Raw genomic sequence first — 20,128 nt, forward strand, 5'->3', positions numbered from 1 at the left:
GTTACCTATGAAGTATTTCGTAGGTAAGTTACTTACGAAGATTTTCGTAGGTAAGTTACATACGAAATATTTTGTAGGTAATTTGAGTATTGCGAAGTGTATTTTTTCCACGAAAAATTTCGTAGATAATTTTTCTACACTGTATTTCATAGATAATAGTCGTAGGTAAGTTATCTACGAAACATATTTTCGTAGATAAAGTTATCTACCAGCGTAATACCTACGAAATTCACTTCGTAGGTAATTCGTAGATAAATTCAAATTATCTACAAAAAGTGTTTATTACCTACGAAATATTGGCGTAGATAATAACCATATTTCTTGTAGTGTAGTTAAATGTTTACATTTGTGGTCATAAAAGGTACATATAACTTCCTGTGTAGAAAAAAGATTATTTTTTCAAGTTCTGGTAGACTTGTACAAAATGTAATTCCTAACTCTGCACTTATTTGCACATGGGTCACCATATATGTTTGACAGGTTTTGTGTCATTTTATTTGGAGACTAGCCAAGCCAGTTAATTAGTTTGGGTTCATAACTAGTTAAATATTTACATTGGTGGTCATAAAAGGTACATGTAACTTTTTTTGTACAAAAAAGATTAATTTTCCAAGTTCTGGTAGACTTGTACAAAAAGTATTTCCTAGCTCAACACTTATTTGCACATGGGTCACCATATATGTTTGCCAAATTTTTATGTGATTTTATTGGAGATCAGTCAAGCCAGTTAATTAGTTTGGGTTCATAACCAGTTAAATCTAATTACATTGGTGGTTCATAACAAGTATGTGTAACTTCAGGTGTAAAAAAAGATTAACTTTCCAAGTTATTGTAAACTTGTACAAAAAGTACTTCCTAGCTCTGCACTTATTTGCACATGGGTCACTAGATATGTTTGATCAATTTTGTGTCATTTTATTTGGAGACCAGTGCCAGTTAATTAGTTTAGGTTCATAACTAGTTAAATCTAATTACATTGGTGGTTTATAACAAGTACATGTGACTTCGGGTGTAAAAATAGATTAACTTTCCAAGTTATTGTAAACTTGTACAAAATGTCCTTCACAACTCTCCACTTATTTGCACATGGGTCACCCAATATGTTTGACAGGTTTTGTGTCATTATTTGGAGACCAGTCAAGCTAGTTAATTAGTTTGGGTTCATAACCAGTTAAATGTAATTACATTGGTGGTCCATAACAAGTACATGTAACTGTGTGTGTACAAAAAAGATTAATTTTTCCAAGTTTTGGTATATTTGTGCAAAAAGCCCTTTATAGTTCTGCACTTATTTTCACATAGATCACCAAATATGTTTGATAGGTTTTTCGTTATTTTTTTGGAGACTAATCAAGCTAGTTAATTGGTTAGGGTTCATAACAAGTTAAATGTGACTACATTAGTGGTCTATAAAAGGTACATGTAACTTTGTGTATACAAAAGACATTAATTTTCCAAGTTCTGCTAAACTTGTTCAAAAAGTCCTTCCTAACTTCCTACTTATTTCCATATGGGTCACCAAATATGTTTGATAGGTTTTGTGTCATTTTTTATAGAGACCAGCCAAACCAAATAATTAATTTGTGTTCATAACCAATTAAATGTTTACATTGGTGGTCCATAAAAGATACATGTAACTACGTGTGTACAAAAAAGATTAATTTTTCAAGTTCTTGTATATTTGTGAAAAAGTACTGTGTAGCTCCCCACTTGTTTACACATAGGTCACCAGATATGTTTGACAGGTTTTTTGTCATTTTTTTTGGAGATCAGTCATCCAATAAGGCAAATTCCTTATCCAAAGAATCTTCAATTTGGGAAGGGTGAACCCTAAAAAATATAGCAAACCAAAATATATTTGGTTCATTGAGTAATTAATCAAATGCATCAACATCAATATAATTATACAATTTCCTGAGCAATTTAAACAAACAAAAACTAGGAATCAGACAAGAACCCCAAACTGTAATCAACCTAGGGATTAAACAATATCACTATATCCCTTCAATTTTCCCTCCCTAAACCACCTTCAAAGCGGTGAATCCAAATTAAAAAATGCATGAATCAAAGAGAATGAGAGGATATTTACTAGGAATCCAAATGGGTATCTGTTTCTTTTCCCTTGCAGTGAGAAAATGACCACGAAAACGAAAGCAGTGAAGATGAACTAGCCATTGCTTCGAACAACAATAATCGTGGAGATGAATCACAAAGGGCACAAAAGGCCACTTTCGAGAAGGGACAAAAAGCATTGGCTTTTTATTTTGGGTCAAAATTATAAATTGCTGTTTTTTCGAGCAAAGAATAGATGTAGAAAAAAAGGAGAGAAAGTAGCAGTGAAAATGAAAATTAGGAGAGAAGGTAGCAGTGAAAATGAAAATTAGGTTTGAAACCCCACTGCTTCTTTCTTTTTCCTCCTTTCCCTCTCTCGCTAGCGTGGATAAAAAAATTTAAATCAGAATTTTAAACATTATGACCACCTTGGATGCTAACTCAGGGAGTAAAAAAAGTAGTCAAACAAAGTAGTCAGTATATCATTTTCCTAATAGTAAATTTACACAACAAACTCAAGGTATTAAAATGATTATATAAAACCAACAAAACTAATTCCTTTTTGGACTCTCTTCCTTATTAAAGAAAGTTTTCCGATGTCTTCAAACATTAATTCTATGCAATGGACAACATAGGCAACATAGAGAGTCCAATATAGATTGGATTTTTTCTCCTCTAACATCTTCCCAACTAATACATAATTGTTTCCATTATTTGTGATAACTTTAACAATATTTTCTTCTCCAATCTCCTTTACAAGGATATCAAGAAACTCAATCAATTTCTCACTTGTCTTCACCAATTGCAAGTCATTAGTGGACTTCACAAACATTGTCCTTTCAAGAGAGTTCACAAAAAAAAAATCAAACATCTTTGCTTTTGATTACTCCTTTTATGCTAAGAATCATGATTATGGACATGGTCATAAAGAAAATTTCAAAAAGACACATTTTATCATAAGAAGTGGAACAATAATGTGAAGAAAAAAAAGGAAAAGAAAAATATGGTGAAAACCTCACCTTACAAGTAAATTTTGTGAGGTTGAGTTAGGCTTAAAATCCATTTTTTAACATGGTATCAGAGCCATTGTTTAAAGCCTATCCTAGTGAGATTTGTGTTTGGTGGGCATATAGTTCCACCCAATATCGGGTCGCTATTAGACCATCCATTAATGTCTAGTCCCATACACGAGATGTATATACCTCAGCGTGAGGGAGATGTGTTGGAAGTCACAGATCGATTAAAGATAAGACTATTTAATAATATATAAGTCCTGCAAGATGAGAATATATGTTATCATTACAATGGTAAAGGCCATTTGAGTTGCACTTGTCGTACACCAAAGCATCTTAAAAATAATGAGAACATAGAAACACACTTTGCTTATGAAGATGGTAATTCTGATTATGGCCATATGGATGCGACTCATCTTGATATTATTATTTTCTTTACTAAACCAAATGGAATCATTGATCACCTCATTGGTTATGAGAAAAAAAATCTCATATTGATATTTATATTTATTTGAAGAATGAATTTTGGCACCAGCACCAATGATGAGGATATGTGTCTTATCGATGGTACAACAACTTATACAATTCTCAAGAGTAATAAATTTTTCTCTTGTTTGGTAATGCGAGACATCAATGTTAGTATTATTTATATTACTAAAAATATATTTGAATGCTCCGAAAGAGCTATTATACTTCTATCAAGAAGTTGAATAGAAACTTATTCAATTTCAAGGATATTTGTTTAAATGGATATCATATTGAGACAAAAGTTAAAAAAGATATGAAATATCTCTATATCTCTACGTTTGAGTTAAAAAAAAGGTGTATTGGAGAAATTATCAACATTTTCTTATGGTTTACACATATATTAGAAAAATTGAGATGCATGTCATGTTAAACCAGAAGTTTAAATACGAATCGAAATGAATGCCTTGTTTGGCATGATCAGTTGGATATGGTTTGTACTACGTATATATTAGTATAATTAAAATGCATCTCATGGTAAACCAAAAGTTTACGAATTAGAATGAATTCCTTGTTTGACATGATCAATTATGATGGGAAAAAAAGGGTTGAAAAACTCATGTGGACACACACACACACACACTTAAGAGTCAAAAGGCTTCTTCAGACCAATGAGTTCTCATGTACTATATGTTCACAAAGGAAAGTTGATATTAAGACCATCACTAGAAAAATTAAAAATGATTCAATCTCATTTTTAGAAAGAATACATGGTGATATTTGTGGTCCAATACACCTACCATGTTGATCATTTATATATTTCATGGTTTTAATTGATGCATCAACTAGATGGTCACATATTAGTTTATTATCAACTCGCAATCAAGTATTTGCAAAGCTATTAGTACAATTAAGAGTTGACTTCCTAGATTATCAGATTAAGAAAACCTGTTTTGATAATATTGGTGAAATTACATCTCATGCTTTTCATGAGTATTGTATATCAATTGGAATTGAAGTTGAGCATCCAATAACACATGTTCATACTCAAAATAGACTTGCAAAATCATTACTAAAACGTCTAAAATTGGTTGCAAGACCATTACTTATGAGAGCTAATCTTCTAATGGCTGCTTAGGGATATGCAATTTTGCATGTTGCATTATTGATTTGCATCAAGCCAACAAGTTATTACAAATTTTCTATTATTCAATTTTTGTTGGTCAGTGACCTAATATTCTGATGTAAGAATTTTTAGGTGTGGTGTATATGTTTCAATTTCCCCACCAAAAAGGGACTATGATGGTTCCTCAGAGATGATTGAGAATATATATTGGATATGATTCTCCCTCAATAATAAAATATCTTGAACTACCAACACGAGACTTACCTACAGTTCGACTTTTCGACTGTCACTTTGATGAATAAGTTTTTCCAACATTAGAGGGTGAAAGAAAACAATTGGAAAAAGATATTGGTCGAAATGAATTATCATTATCCCGTCTTGATCCTTGTAAAAAAGAATGTGAACTAAAAGTTCAAAGGATAATTCATTTACAAAATTAGTCAACCAATTACCTTATGTTTTACTAACAGAAAAAGGGTAACTAATATCAGTTGCTAATGCTCCAAAGATAATTGATATTAGTTCATAACACGCTTGAAGTGTGGTAGACCTGTTAGTTCCAAAGAAACACTTCAAGCGTGGTAGGCCTATAGGTTCAAAAGATAAAAACTCCTGAATGAGAAAATACATATTCATTGGTATTGGATGCAATAACATTGCACAACAAGGTCTGCATTTATATCTAATGGATGATGTTACAGCCTATTTGTACGGTTCTCTTGAGAATCATATTTATATGAAAATTCCTGAAGGATTTAATTTTCCTAACAAGGGAAATTCTACAGATTGAACAAGACCTTTTATTGATTAAAGCAATCAGAACGGGTGTGGTATAATTGTCTTATTGAGTACTTGTTAAAAGAAGATATATAAATGATCATTTTTGTCCTTGTATTTATATGAAAATATTAGAAAATGAATTTGCCATAATGATTGTTTATGTAGATGACATAAACATCGTTGGAACTCCTAATGAGCTCACAAGAAAATTGATTGCTCAAAGAAATAATTTGAGATGAAGGATCTTTGAAGGACAAAGTCTTGTTTGAAATTACAAATTGAGTATTTAAATAAAGGTGTTTTTTATACATCAAGAGGCTTATATGATTAAGGTGCTTATAATGTTCTAAATGGACAAGTCACGTCCATTATGCACTCCAACAGATGTGAGTTCGTTAGATGTTGTAAAGACTTTTCTTAAACCTCAAGAAAATGAAGATCTTCTTGATCCAGAAGTACCATATCTTAGTATCATAGAAACACTAATGTGTCTTGCTAATTATACTCGACCTGATATTGCATTTGCTATAAATTTTTTATGCAAGATATAGTTCTTCAACTACAAGAAGAAAATGGTTTGGAGTAAAACAAATACTTCATTACCTTAAGGATACTACGAATATGAGCTTATTTTATCCAATTGATTTAAAATCAGACCTAATGGATTATGCATATGTATGTTATTTTACATATCCTCACAATGTCACAATTATACATAACAACAACATCATCTAATCATACAGAATTATGAGAAAAGTTGTGAATATGCTTGGTTAAGGTCTATAATTCAACATGTGCAAGAAACTTATGGCTATCCTCGACATAGATGGAATCAACAACCATATATGAAGACAACAATATATTGTTCAATTTAAAGAATGATATAAATATCCAAAAGATTCATTCATGTGAAAATCTGGCAGATCTATTTATAAAGTCTTTGCCAAGAAGAACTTTTGAACAAATGATTCACAAGTTCAGACACCATCATCTTAATGATGTAAGTTTACATGAGGGGAGAAATAGAATATATGATGAACAATATTGTATTAAAGAATACAGAATGTTGTACTCTTTTTTCTCCACTAGGTTTTTATCCCAAAGGGTTTTTCTAGAAAATTTTTAACGAGACACATTCTTTTATCAATGGACACCCAAGGGGGAGTGTTATGAATTACTGGTCGTCCATTGATTTGATACAGTTACTCATATGATTGATAGTCGTATAATTCATTACTCTTTATGTAAATACTTGTATTAACTATTTTATTTGTATCATTTGAGTTACCATGTTGTATTTATAAATAAGACTCTTCCTATTAGTAATAAGACACGTAAAAGTTGCTACTTATTCTCTCATTCTCTATTCTTCCTTTACTTATTCTCTCTATTGTTAGCATTATTTTATAACAAACTCGACTTTTTCTTTTCTAACACAGTATTTTCTATTATTTCTACTGTATGTATGTGATACATTCAAATACATTTCTCAAGACTATTTTATAAGGAACATGTCTTGAATTGAACACCTTCAATGGGTAGTTTGTCATTTGGAAAAGCACAATCAGTTTTCTCTTTATGTGGCAGCAATGCACAAGGTGGAGGAGTGACATTATTAGTAACTCCAGCAACATCAGTGCAATTCCATTGAAGCTTCTTCTTCTTCTGTGCACTCACTTCGATACTCACATTAGAAATGCAAATTCCAGTGAAAGGGTCTTTGGAGATTCCTTCAAGTTTTGCAGAATATGTAACATTCTTTGCAACAACATCTTTGAAATTTATTCCGGTAATAATAGGAAGTGCTTTGGGATCATAGTTAGGGTCAGGGTGTTGTCCATAAGAACCTATCATCCAAAATACATATTTCATGGTATTCAGATTCAATCCTCTGACAAATATGTTCTTCACAAATCCACCTCTACCAACTGCTGTTTTGATTCTAACAGCTGATTCAGTGTTGATGGCAGTGAGATCTTCGACTCTGACGTCTTCAATTCCACCAGACATTTCACTTCCTAATGCAACCATGGCACTGTCTGGGGATATGCAAGTCACCCTTCTAATCACTAAGTGTTTGGTTGGCTTTCCAAATTTAATTCCATACTCATCCCAACCACTTTTTGCTGCAATGCAATCATCACCAGAAACAATGTAGCAGTCTTCGATCCTAGTGTTTGTACATGAATCTGTGGAGAAGAGAAAAGTTAAGAATAATTGACAATGGTTGTTACCTATTGTAACCAATTCAAGTAATCAAAACTTTGTGACAAGAATGCCCTTATTTTGACTACATAAGTGAACATAAGTATAGAACATATGAAGCTCGGACACATGGTGTATTCTTGTGTCGGATGACATTTGTATGACATGTATCGTGAAATGTCTGATTACATGTGTCAAAGTAACCATGTTGGTATATCTGCTACGTAGTAGAGAACAGAAAACATGGAATTTTACCTGGGTTTATTCCATCAGTGTTAGGAGAATCCACTGGGGCAAGAATTGTAAGCCCTTTTACAATTATGTTACTGAAAATGTAAAGATTGATGAGAATATTAATGAAGCACACTATAGATCAAGAAAAAGAGTAAGCAGTTTTAAGAAATTTGGTAAGAAAAAAAGAGAATCTTATCAAACCTGCTGTAAACTGGATGAACAAACCAATTAGGGGAATTAATCAAAGTGAGATCTGATATTTGGATTTGATCAGAGTACATGATCTCAATCATGAAGGGCCTATTGAGACTCAACTGCTTCTTGTGGAACTTGTCCCACCAATAAGATCCTTGTCCATCAATTGTACCATTCTGACCTAATCATCAAGTTTAAAGAAATCCAATTCAGAATGACTTAACCAATTTGAAAAGAACTAACAATTTTGAATAATGGAATATTGTTTATGTAAATGATTACCAGTAATTACAACATCAGTGAGATTAGTCCCAAAAATTAGACTGCTAAACCTTGCACCAGAAGCATCTCTTCCACTTCCATATGAAGGTAACACAGGAAGATGAGGCCATTCTAATTCATTCTGTTAATGTGATGAATGTAAGTGATCATTTTGCTATTATAGTACTTTGGAAAAGGCAAAATGTAGATGTGTTGTTTGTTTAAATGGATTATCCTTGAAAGTGAAGTTGAGAATAAAGAAATAAAAAAAATATTCAGAATAATTATAAAATAGAAAATAATTATACTTATATACAACTATTCAAATCTATGTAATAGTGAATGCATAAAATAAGACAATTATTTTTGCGTATAATAAATTCGAAATATATAAATATGTTTTAAGATCAAATTAATTTAAATTAGATGGCTTTAAGAGAATGGTATTGAAAGAAATAATTTCTTTTAACTATTAAAATTTAATTTAATTATGAAACAGATAAGAGGTGGTAAATTGAAAGATATTGACATCTTAAAATAAGAAGCACAAATATTGTGTAATCAAAAGATTGAGTAAAAAGAGAAACTTTCATTGTCTAAAATGAATAATGTAGTCATAATAAAGGATTATATTTGATTTTTGCTATGTTGTGTAAGTCTAAAAAATTGATTACAAGAAAAGGGAGAAAAGTAGAGGTTATAGGTTAGATTAGATATACCTGAGAAGCAAGAATAACAGCATCCTTCATGAGAAAAAGAGTGAAATGGCTTGTGAGATTAAAGGGACCTGTTAGCCATTTCCCTGGTGGCACAATAAGGGTTGAACCTCCATCAGAACCATATTGGCTCAGTTTGCTTATTGCAGAGTTAAAAGCCTTTGTGTTTGATGTTTTCCCATCACCGACTCCTCCAAAATCTTTCAAACTTCCACTGTGCTTTCTGCAATTGATGGCAGAATATTCGGTTTTCGCCAATTCACTCTGAACCCTACTTTCTGCTACCTTCACATTCACTGATCCCAGTATCACAATTAAAGAGATCACACCAAGGACCTGCACATACAACACCAAACTCATCATATCAATTTAACATAAAGCATCTGTATTTATGAACAATGTATCTGAAAAATATATGAAGAAACTAACCAAAAGTTTGCTATGAAAGTTATCAAAATCCAAATGGAAGTGTATCAATGCATCGGAAAAACTATATTTGATGATTATTAATGACGATTTATGTGCTATTACCGTAAGAAAATAAGAGAAAAAAATTACATGATTATTTCCGCGGTTCAGCCACTGCTTCATGATACGAGAATAGTAGAGTGAAATTTTAGTTTTGGAGGATTTTTCTTGAACCAAAAATACAAGCATAGGATATATATATATATATATATATATATATATATATATATATATATATATATATATATATATATATATAAACTAAACGCATTGATGGAATAATAATGTTTTAATGTTTGAAAATTTTTATTATTGATCATATTAACTATTTTGTATTTTTCTTTCTTTTCTTGTTGAACCAATTTATAGAGAGTTTACTTTAATGGGGAATAAATGATGGCAGTTGTAATTATCAATAATTAACAAATTAATTGACGTATTGACTGAGTGTTAACATTAAATAGAGTGTTATGAATAACTTAAATTTAAGAAAAGAAAAAAAAACAGATATAGAAAATAAAGTTTATCTACCAGATCGAGATGATGACGTTCTTTTAGGTTTACCTAGTAGTTTGATTCTAATATTTAGGTTTTTAATTTTTTTAATATATATTTATTTATGTATATATATTTCATTTTTTTTCACTTAGTTGAACTCTTATTTTTTTCAATGAAACAATGTAGTTTTTTATTTTCTTAAAAAGACTTAATTTAGTTTATTTTCTTGAGATTTATGTTAAGTTCATTTGAAAGTTGTCATCTGCAACGGCAGATCTTCACCAAAATTTTTGGGGAAGCTAAAATAATATATTTAAAACATATATTTAATATTAATTAGTGTGACTAATTCAATAAAAACGAAGACATAATCTAGTATATCTATAACTATCAAAGAAATTACATATATCAAAAGAAATGTTTATCTTTTTTCGTATTCTTGAGCTTATGTAATTGAATTATAATTAAAATTTTCATTTTTCGATGTAAATAACCATATTATCTGCAAAATATTTATCTTCCATTTATTAACATGCATTTGATTCAAAAAGTCTTCACAAACTTTCATTTCATTGTTATGCGATGAGCAATCATATTGTCATGTTTTCATTTTCACTGACAGTTTATTTATCAATTTTAAAAAATAAATTTATTCTTTTGTTTTTCATCAATATACCTCTCTAAAAAAGAAGTTTAAGATTAAAAAATAATTTATCATAATCTAATCAAAAGTTGAGAGACATAATTACTAAAAAAACTATGATAATTAAGTTACAATTAAAAAATCACATAGTACATTGCTTCTTCTTCTATATTAATAAAAAATGAATATACAAAAATGTCATGAGATAAAAAATAGTGTTAAATGTTAAACAAATATTTCACTATCAAATAAGATAAAAGAAAGTTACATTTTTTATTTATTTAAGAATTGAAGAGAAGATGTGAAAAAATTAGGACAAAAATGTTGAGTTATTGTCTAACCTTTTTTTAGTAACAAAAAAAAAAAGCATAAGAGATGAATACAATATATGAGAAACTCAAAAACTAATGGAAGAGAAAATAAAAAATATCTTAATAATTTTGTTTCTTTATATACTTGATTTTATGTTTTATTATTTATTATTATACTATATAAAATAAATAAAAAAATACATAATTTAATTTTCATTACTTTTTAATATAATATTATTCAATTTAAAAAGATATATACAATTAAAAAAAGTTTATATGATTTAAAAAGATTTTAAAATGTAAAAAATGTAAAAAATTAAAAAATCAAAATATTTGAGGGAGGGGGCCATGGCCCCTGCCTGCACCTTCTATCATCCGCCCCTAATCATTTGTAGTGCCATCTTCTACTTTAGGATCTCTATGATTTGACATATGATAATTTCAAACTGTTGATATGTGAGTACTTTCCAATTTTTTATGTGACACATTTCAAATGCTATTAATACTAATTTAATGAAAAAGACTAAATTAACTCTATTAAAATATATTAAAACCCAATTATTAAAAAGGAAAAACATAAAATACAAAATGAATGATATACCTAACTATAAAACCATAACACAACTCAAACTTTTATTATAAATGTAAATCTGACATAATTTCAAACATAAAAAATTTAAAATTTTGATATCAATTATAAAGATTGTTAGGTTGAGAGCGTTATACATAAGAACAAGTTATCCAAAATACATATTTCATGTATTCAATCCTTTGACAAATATGTTCTTCAGAAATCCAGCAAACATTTCATTGCCTAATGCATCCATGGCACTGTCTAGGATACACAAATGACTCTTCTAATGACTAAGTGTTGGGTTGGCTTTCCAAATTTAATTCCATACTTATCCCAGCCACTTTTTGCCAAAATGCAATTCATCACCAGAATCAATGTAGCAGTCTTCAATCCTAGTGTTTGTGCATGAATCTCTGGAGAGGAGAAAAGTTAATAAGAATAAGTTGACAATGATTGTTACCTAATGTAGCCAATTCAAATCATCAAAACTTTGTAACATGAATGCCCTATAAATAACTTAAATCCAAGAAGAAAAACGCACATTAAAAAAAAGTGAAAATAAATATTTTTAAATATAAACAGTCAAATTTGAGATAAAAAATAATAATATACAAAAAAAATAAGGAATAACAAATTAATGAATACAGTTTACATTGACCGAATAATTTTAATATTAATAGAATAATAAAAGTAGGTTATTTTTAAGAGGGATAGCTTACTTTGAAAAAAAAACTGAAAAGAAATATTTATTAAATGTAAACTTTAAAACATATTAAAGTAATACAGAAAAAATTTAATAAAGAATGAAAATTTATTTAAACCAAGAATTGGCCATCTAATGTATAGATAATAAAGGAAGTTATAATTGCAAAAAACCATTTCCAATTAATATTTGATATTTGAAACAAATTACTTAATGGTTAATTAGGGATGACAATAGGACAAGATAATGATGTGTTTCACTATCCCATACATATCTTGAGAGAAAAAAATTATTTTCATCCCCATATTCAAAGATAACAGGTATCAAATTTTGTTCCATCCTCATCCTTACCGGGTGACGATTATTACTCGTATTTGTACTCGTTTTCTTATGACTTAATATAAATTAATTAATTTTTATAAAATAATAAAAAATGACTCTAATGAAAACATAATATTATCAAATATTCAACCTTAAAAGGAAGGTATTCATGTTTCTTCAATATCAAATATTTAAAAAGAAATAATGATTGTATACATTTGAAATTAAAATACCAAATAAAATTCGAGAATCAAAATATTTATTAAATTTGCAAACGTTAATGTTACCTAGTTGATAAAATTTAAAAGTATTTTTAGAAAAATATAAAGGAAAATAAATATTTTAAAAAAATATTTTAAATATATGTTTACTTCAATTTTTTAAATTCTAACAAAATCTATGCTAATAAAAATTATAATATATCACTTTATCAAAATCACACAAAGAACAAAGATTAAACTAATAATAATTGAAATTTAACATAGATCTGTCACCTTTTGAATTTTAATATATGTTGGATGGTAATCGAAAATATTAATGATAATTATATTATATTATTATATTATAGTAAATAAAATTATTTATACAATTATAGTGATTAAAATAATTATATAAAAAATATCAAAATAATATCCTACATGATAAAAATAAATAACAAATAAAAATATTTAAAAAATGAATAAGTGCAAACAATATGATAGACCGTTAAATGAAATCGACACCAAGAAAAATAAATGTATAGTTAAGGGTATGCTAATATGAAAAAAACCTTTGAGATCTAGAAAATTTTTCAAATATCATCCTAGTTGATAGGTTGAGATATCACACAAATTCTTTTAGCAAAACAAAAAAGTTTTTCTAATGAAACAAAAAAAAAAATAGAATAAAGAATATAAGTTTTTAATAGGTTAAATTACTTTTTTGGTCCCTCTATTTGTCAAGAAATTTCAGTTTGGTCCTCAAGTTTTTTGTTATCTCAATTTGGTCCTTACCGTTAGTTTGAACAGACAGTGTTAAAGTCAACGCCATATGTCAATTTCTATTTTTTTTTTTAATTTTTTGATTTTTTTTTTGAATTTTTTAGAATTTTTTTAAAATTTTTAAAATTTTAAAATTTTTAAAATTTTTTACACATGTCACTTCATAGTTGTGCCATGTGTCAAAGTGATTCAATTTGGTCCCTATATTTGTTTTTAGTTTCAATTTAGTCCCAAGTTTTGTAAAAATGAAGTAATATTGTCCTTCCTTAAATTGACATTATTGGTGTATGGCCAGGTACATCCCGGCCCAATGAGGTACAAATGGTCGGGATCATCCTGGCCCAAGTGTGGGACACTCTCGCCTTGCTTTTCAACTTTTCTCCAGCACAACACAGAGGGCCCAATAAGTGTGATGGTCAAGTATATCCCGGCCCAATGGTGTGATAGATGGAAAATGGGATTATGGCACAGAGGTGCAGAGGAGCAACGCGCAATCTCAGCCAAAAAGGAAAGAGTTGATATTTGGATGAGTACAGACGAACGAATCTTAGCCAAAAAGGAAAGGAGTTGATATTGAGAAGTACAAACGACAAATCCCAAACCAAAAAGGAAAGAGTTGATCTTTGACAAAGTGGCAACAGAACAATCTCAGCCAATAAGGAAAGAACCGATGCGTGCAACCTCAGTCGGAAAGGAAAGAATCGATCCTCGAATACAAACGGCCCGCAAATATTAATAACAGGTCCATTAAGAAATTAGTATAAATTAAGGCCTAGTGAACAGGTAAAGGTACACTTTTCTCACTTTAACCTACATACACCTCATATCAATCACTCTCTGACTTGAGCGTCGGAGTGCCTGCAGGTACCCCACCCCGGAGTTCATACAACAGGGAGATCAGGAGGAGTCCAAGGAGGAACAGGAGGAGGTTCGACACAGAGGGTTCTTGAGATCGTCTGGTTCCGCTAAATAGTATCGATCAGGTACAATTGGCGCACCGTGGGGCCAGACAATTCTCAAGCAGGATGGTGTCGACAAGAGCAGCAGTCGATCAAATTCAGTAGCAGCGGAGATGCAACGAGAGATGAACCGCCAGTTGGAAGAATTAAGGCGCAAGAACGAGGAAGATTAAATGCCCTAAGAGAGGAGAACCAGCGGATGCGAGCGCAAATTGAGCAGAATCCCCCCAACAGGGAGGAATCCCGTAGCAATGAAGAGGGAGGAGGACGACTGGACGAGACGAGTCCCGAGCACAAACCACCACCAACCAAACAGAAGCAAGGCCCAGAGCAGCCAGACGCCACCCTTCGTGGACGGGATCATGGAAGTGGAACTTCCTCGCACGCTGGAAGGGGTTGACTATGAGCCAGTACGATGGCACTACTGATCCGGAGGAGCACGTGGACGTCTTCACCACCCAGGCAGGATTGTATACTTCGGACGACGCAATCCTCTGTCGTGTTTTCCCAACATCCCTAAAAGGGCCTGCACTCAATTGGTTCACACGATTACCACCCAACTCTATCGACTGTTTCGATACGTTGCCACCCGTTTGGCATACAGTTTGCCACTAGTAAGCCACACCACCTTACTTCTCTAGCATTGGTAAATATACGACAGGAAAAAGGAGAGTCTTGCGGGAGTTTATGGAACGATTTGGGAAGATATCCTTGAATATCTCTAATTTGAATCCTGAGGTCGCCATGCACCACCTCATCACAGCACTAAAGCCTGGCCCTTTCGTTGACAGTCTATGCAAGAAGCCCGTGAACAATCTAGATGAGCTTCGACCAGGGCCACCAAATTCATGCAGATGGAGGAACTGAAAGAATTCCGCAATACAACTCGATCAGACGCACAGGAAAGAGGCACCATGATAGGGAAATTGCACCCCGATCCGGCCACAGGTTCAAAGACTCTAGGCAGCCGAAATACAACAGGTACACACCCCTCGTGTCCAACACAGCAGAATTCTGGAAGAAGCACTGAACACCGATCTAATAACAGCCCCTCGAAGGGCCCCGACTCCCCCAAACGCCGATACCACCAAGCATTGTCGGTATCACCGAAATTATGGGCACACAACAGAAGAATGTTTTACCTTGAAAGACAAAATCGAGGAACTTGATACAGGCGGGACACCTAAGAAGATTCGTAAAAGGAAGGCGGGGGATTCTCTTCAAGGGGAGAACGAGAAAAACGCTACGAGGAGCAACCACGAAGGACATCAGGATACCGAGAAGGGAAGGAGAAGGCACCCGAAGAAGGGCCGAACCCAAAAAAGATGATGAGCGGGATACGAGAGAAACCTGAGAGGAGTAATCAATTACATTTCAGGAGGCTTTCGCAGGAGGTGGGCCACTACGTCTGCAAGAAAGAAGTATGTGCGAGCAATCCAGAGCGTCAATGTGACAGTATGTCCCAGGCGGCACATGCCACCCATCACGTTCCGAGACGACGATTTCCAAGCGATCGACCCCCAGCATGACGACCCAATGGTGATATCAGTAGAGATCGAGGACTTCGCGGTCAGGAAAACCCTGGTGGACCCGGGTAGTTCGGTGGACATCCTATACTGGGGCACTCTCAGAAAGCTGAAAATTCCAGAAGAAGATCCAACAATACTCAGAGCCGATCGTGGGCTTTTCAGGGGAGCGAGTGAATACGAAAGGCTACGTTGACTTGTTCACCAAGTTCGGGACAGAGAATGGTAACATGAACGGTAAAAATTCGATACCTTATTGTTGATGCTCACACCTCTTATAATATTTTGCTAGGGAGACCCTCGTTGAATACGCTTGGTGCAGTAGTCTCCACATATCACTTGGCCATGAAGTTTTCGTCAGCCTCAGGGACATAATCACGGTGCATGTAGACCAACCGACTGCTCGCAGATGCTATGCGGAAGTTTGAGAGAAAGACCCAAGTCTCCTCCCAGACGAATAGTGAATAATGTTGAGAAGGTCCCAGGGGAAGCGGAAGTAGACCTGGATCCTCGGGTCAGCAGCGAGGAGAGGGTGGAACCAATCGAAAGCACAGAAGAATTCCATTTGATGAGCATCGATACACCCATGTCAGCAGGACACTTGTAAAGACCCCCGAGATGCAGGAAGTATTACAGAGGAACGTTGATTTGTTCGCCTGGAGCGCGAGCCGACATGCCAGGCATTGACCCAAGAGTAGCCAGTCACAAACTGTCTATTTTTCGGGAAGCTCGGCCCGTGCACAGAAGAGAAGAAAGATGGGGGAGAAAAAAGGGAGGCAGCCAAAGCAAGTACAGAAGTTAATTTCGGCAGGCTTCATCAAGGAGGCCACCTACACGACCTGGCTAGCCAACGTATGTTGGTAAAAAAGGCAAATGGCAAATGGCGGATGTGTACAGACTACACCAACCTAACAAAGGCGTGCCCTAAAGACACATACCCTCTCCCAAGCATCGACAGATTGGTAGACGGTGCAGCTGGACAAGGTGCTTAGTTTTTTGGATGCATACTCTGGGTACAATCAGATCCCAATGTATCCTCCTGATAAAAGAAAAAACGTTCATCACGGAAGAAGCTAACTTTTACTATGAAGTCATGCCTTTTGGACTAAAAAATGCTGGGCCACATACCAGCGGCTGATGGACAAGGTGTTTCGTCATCTCATCGGAAAGTGTATGGAGGTCTACGTCGACGACATGGTAGTCATGTCAGATTCACTCGAGCAACACGTCAAAGATTTGGACGAGGTCTTGGCAGTACGGAAGTATGACATGAGACTGAATCCAGAAAAGTGTGTTTTCGGGGTTGCAGGCGGAAAGTTCCTGGGTTTCATGTTAACCCACAGGGGAATAGAGGCCAACCCCGACAAGTGTCAAGCAGTTGTTAACATGAGGAGTCCATCCAACATCAAGGAGATACAGAGATTGGTAGGGAGGCTAACTGCGTTATCACGTTTTATGCCTAAGTTAGCAGAAAGAATCCAGCCGATGTTAGGCTCATGAAAAAAGCACAAAATTCGTATGGGATGAGGCTTGCGAGCAATCTTTCCAAGTTGAAGGAGTATTTGTCTTCTCCCCCAGTACTACAGAAGCCTAGCAAGGGGAAACCCCTGTTAGTATATCTAGCCATCTCTACCAATGGTTAGGCAGGCCATTGTACAAGATCAGGCGGGGGACCAACGAGTATACTTTATCAGCAAAGCCCTACATGATGCAGAATTGCGGTACCAGACAGTGGAAAAGGTAATCCTAGCACTTGTGATAACAACCAGACGATGACCGCATACTTTCAGGGAACGAGGTAATAGTCAAGTCTGACTACCAATTACACAAAGTATTGAGGCGACCCGACCTCGCGGCCGAATGGTTGGGTGGTCCGTAGAACTATCTGAGTATCATCTTCGATGTGAAGCTCGAGGGCCGATCAAGGGACAATGCCTGGCAGATTTTGTCAACGAATTAACAGGAGATCCTGACGTACGCGAGGAAGGTTGGATCCTGTCGGTGGATGGCTCCTCCAACGCGAAAGGCGGGGGTGCTGGGATTGTTTTGCAAGGACCGAATGACTACTCGAGCAAGCCTTGCGCTTTGGCTTTAAACCCTCTAACAATCAGGCAGAATATGAGGCATTAATAGCAGGGTTGACCCTCGCAGCAGACATGGGAGAATACGGTGACATGCCGAACTGATTCTCAACTGATCGTAGGACACTTGGACGACACTTTCCAGGTAAAGGACCCCCTCCTATTACGATATTATCACGTTGTGCAGGGCATGTTGAACAGATTCAGAACAGCAAGCGTAAAGCATGTTGATAGCCCAAAATTCCAGAGCCGACTTGCTCTCGAAGTTGGCAACTACCAAAGTAAAGGGACAACATCATACAGTGATCCATGCCACACTCGACCGTCCTACTGTAACTTGGCAGAATGCAACTACTGAGACAGTCGCACAGAGGAAAGGAGTGGATGGCTCCTATTATACAGTTCATTCAACACGGTGACAAAACGGAATTGATGACCCTATCATGCGTAGGAAAGCTTCTCGATTCACTTTGGTTGGTGAAGAATTGTACAAACGAGGCTTCTCCAACCCTCTGTTAAAATGCGTCACAAACGCAAGCCCAGTATATTATGGAAGAGTTACACACGGGAATTTGTGGCTTACATTCAGGCCTACCATGGCAGCAGGATACTATTGGCCGACTGTCAAAGAAGACTGCGAGAAGTACGTAAGGAAGTGCGCCCAGTGCCAACAAGCATGGTAACATGATACATCTCAAGTCAGAGGAGTTGCACGGTATTACCTCCCCTTGGCCTTTCGCCAAGTGGGGCATGGATATCTAGGGCCCTTCAGCCCAGGGAAAGGTCAGGTAAAGTTCTTGTTGGTAGCTATAGACTACTTCACTAAGTGGATTGAGGCAGACCACTGGCCTGATGGCCCAGCAAGTGCAGAAGTTGTCTAGAAGAATATAGTGTGCAGGTTTGGTGCATCCAAGCATCATCATAACAAATAATGGTAGACAGTTCATCGACAAGGGGCTAGCCGAGTTCTATAGGGACTCCATACAACATATAACCAGCTCGGTCGAACACCCACAAACAAATGGGCAAGCCGAAGCAGCAAACAAGGTCATACTGCGAGAACTTAAGAAGAGGTTGGGAGATGCCAAAGGAAGGTGGGCTGACGAGTTATTAGAAGTCTTATGGGCATATCGCTGCACCCCGCAGTCAACAACACAAGAGACACCCTACTGCTTAGCATATGGAGTAGACGCAATGATCCCGGTCGAGATTGGAGAGCCCTCTTTACGGCGCATCTGTTCAACACGCGTTTAATGAAGAAAGTATGCTAACAAGCCTAGACCTGGTTCAAGAGCTCCGAGATCAAGTGCGCATTCGGGAGGAGGCATCCAAACTAAGGGCCTAGCGCCGCTATAATACTAAAGTCAAACCCCGATCTTTCACCAGGAGATCTAGTGTGGCGCATGGCGTGTGGATTGGGTTAGGTTTTTTCTATCTAAAGAAAACTCGTGTTCTTTATCAAACTCATTGGATATAAATGAGATTGAGCCAATCTCTTCATTTTCTTGGCATTCTTCATTTATAGCTTCTTTTGGCATATCATACCCATCTTGAGGATTTGTTTTCCTTACTATAAGCCAATTCGGGTATTTGGTATCTTTAACATAATACACTTGTTGAACTTGGCTCGCTAAGACATATGGCTCATTCGTCTTCAACTTGTGCTTCCTATTAATAAGAATAAATCCATACTTATCTTCTTTGTATCCTCTCCCTATAGAATACATATCCCACCAATCACATTTAAATAAAATGACATTATTTCCACCAGAGTAAATTAATTCAATAATATCTGTTAAGATGCTAAAATAATCCAGGTTACCTGCATTCTCGTCATCTTTAACTAAAACTCCACTATTTTGTGATTTCAAGTACATATCTCGATCCTTTACATTAAACCTCCAACCATTTACCAAATAACTTGTATATCGAAAAACACGCGAATCTGGTCCACAAGCCAAGTGAAATACTGACTCATTTTTTATGTTGCCTTCTCTTTTCAAATGTGCAACCTGAT

The 20,128-nt window shown here is 34.6% G+C and overlaps 1 protein-coding gene across 1 annotated transcript; it reads right to left on the minus strand.

Annotated features, from left to right (window-relative positions):
• Positions 1-6,762: 6,762 nt before the first annotated feature.
• Positions 6,763-9,690, minus strand: LOC114182549 (probable polygalacturonase). The gene is made up of 6 exons (XM_028069438.1): positions 9,606-9,690; positions 9,051-9,383; positions 8,353-8,473; positions 8,077-8,251; positions 7,897-7,967; positions 6,763-7,625 (listed from the first exon to the last, which is right to left on the minus strand). The coding sequence occupies exons 1-6, from the start codon at positions 9,636-9,638 to the stop codon at positions 6,937-6,939; spliced, it is 1,422 nt and encodes a 473-aa protein (XP_027925239.1). The 5' UTR covers positions 9,639-9,690; the 3' UTR covers positions 6,763-6,936.
• Between the last annotated feature and the right edge of the window lie 10,438 nt (positions 9,691-20,128).

The sequence above is a fragment of the Vigna unguiculata genome, chromosome 4 (genome assembly GCF_004118075.2).
Source record: "Vigna unguiculata cultivar IT97K-499-35 chromosome 4, ASM411807v1, whole genome shotgun sequence".
In the NCBI taxonomy this organism is placed as follows: Eukaryota; Viridiplantae; Streptophyta; class Magnoliopsida; order Fabales; family Fabaceae; genus Vigna; species Vigna unguiculata.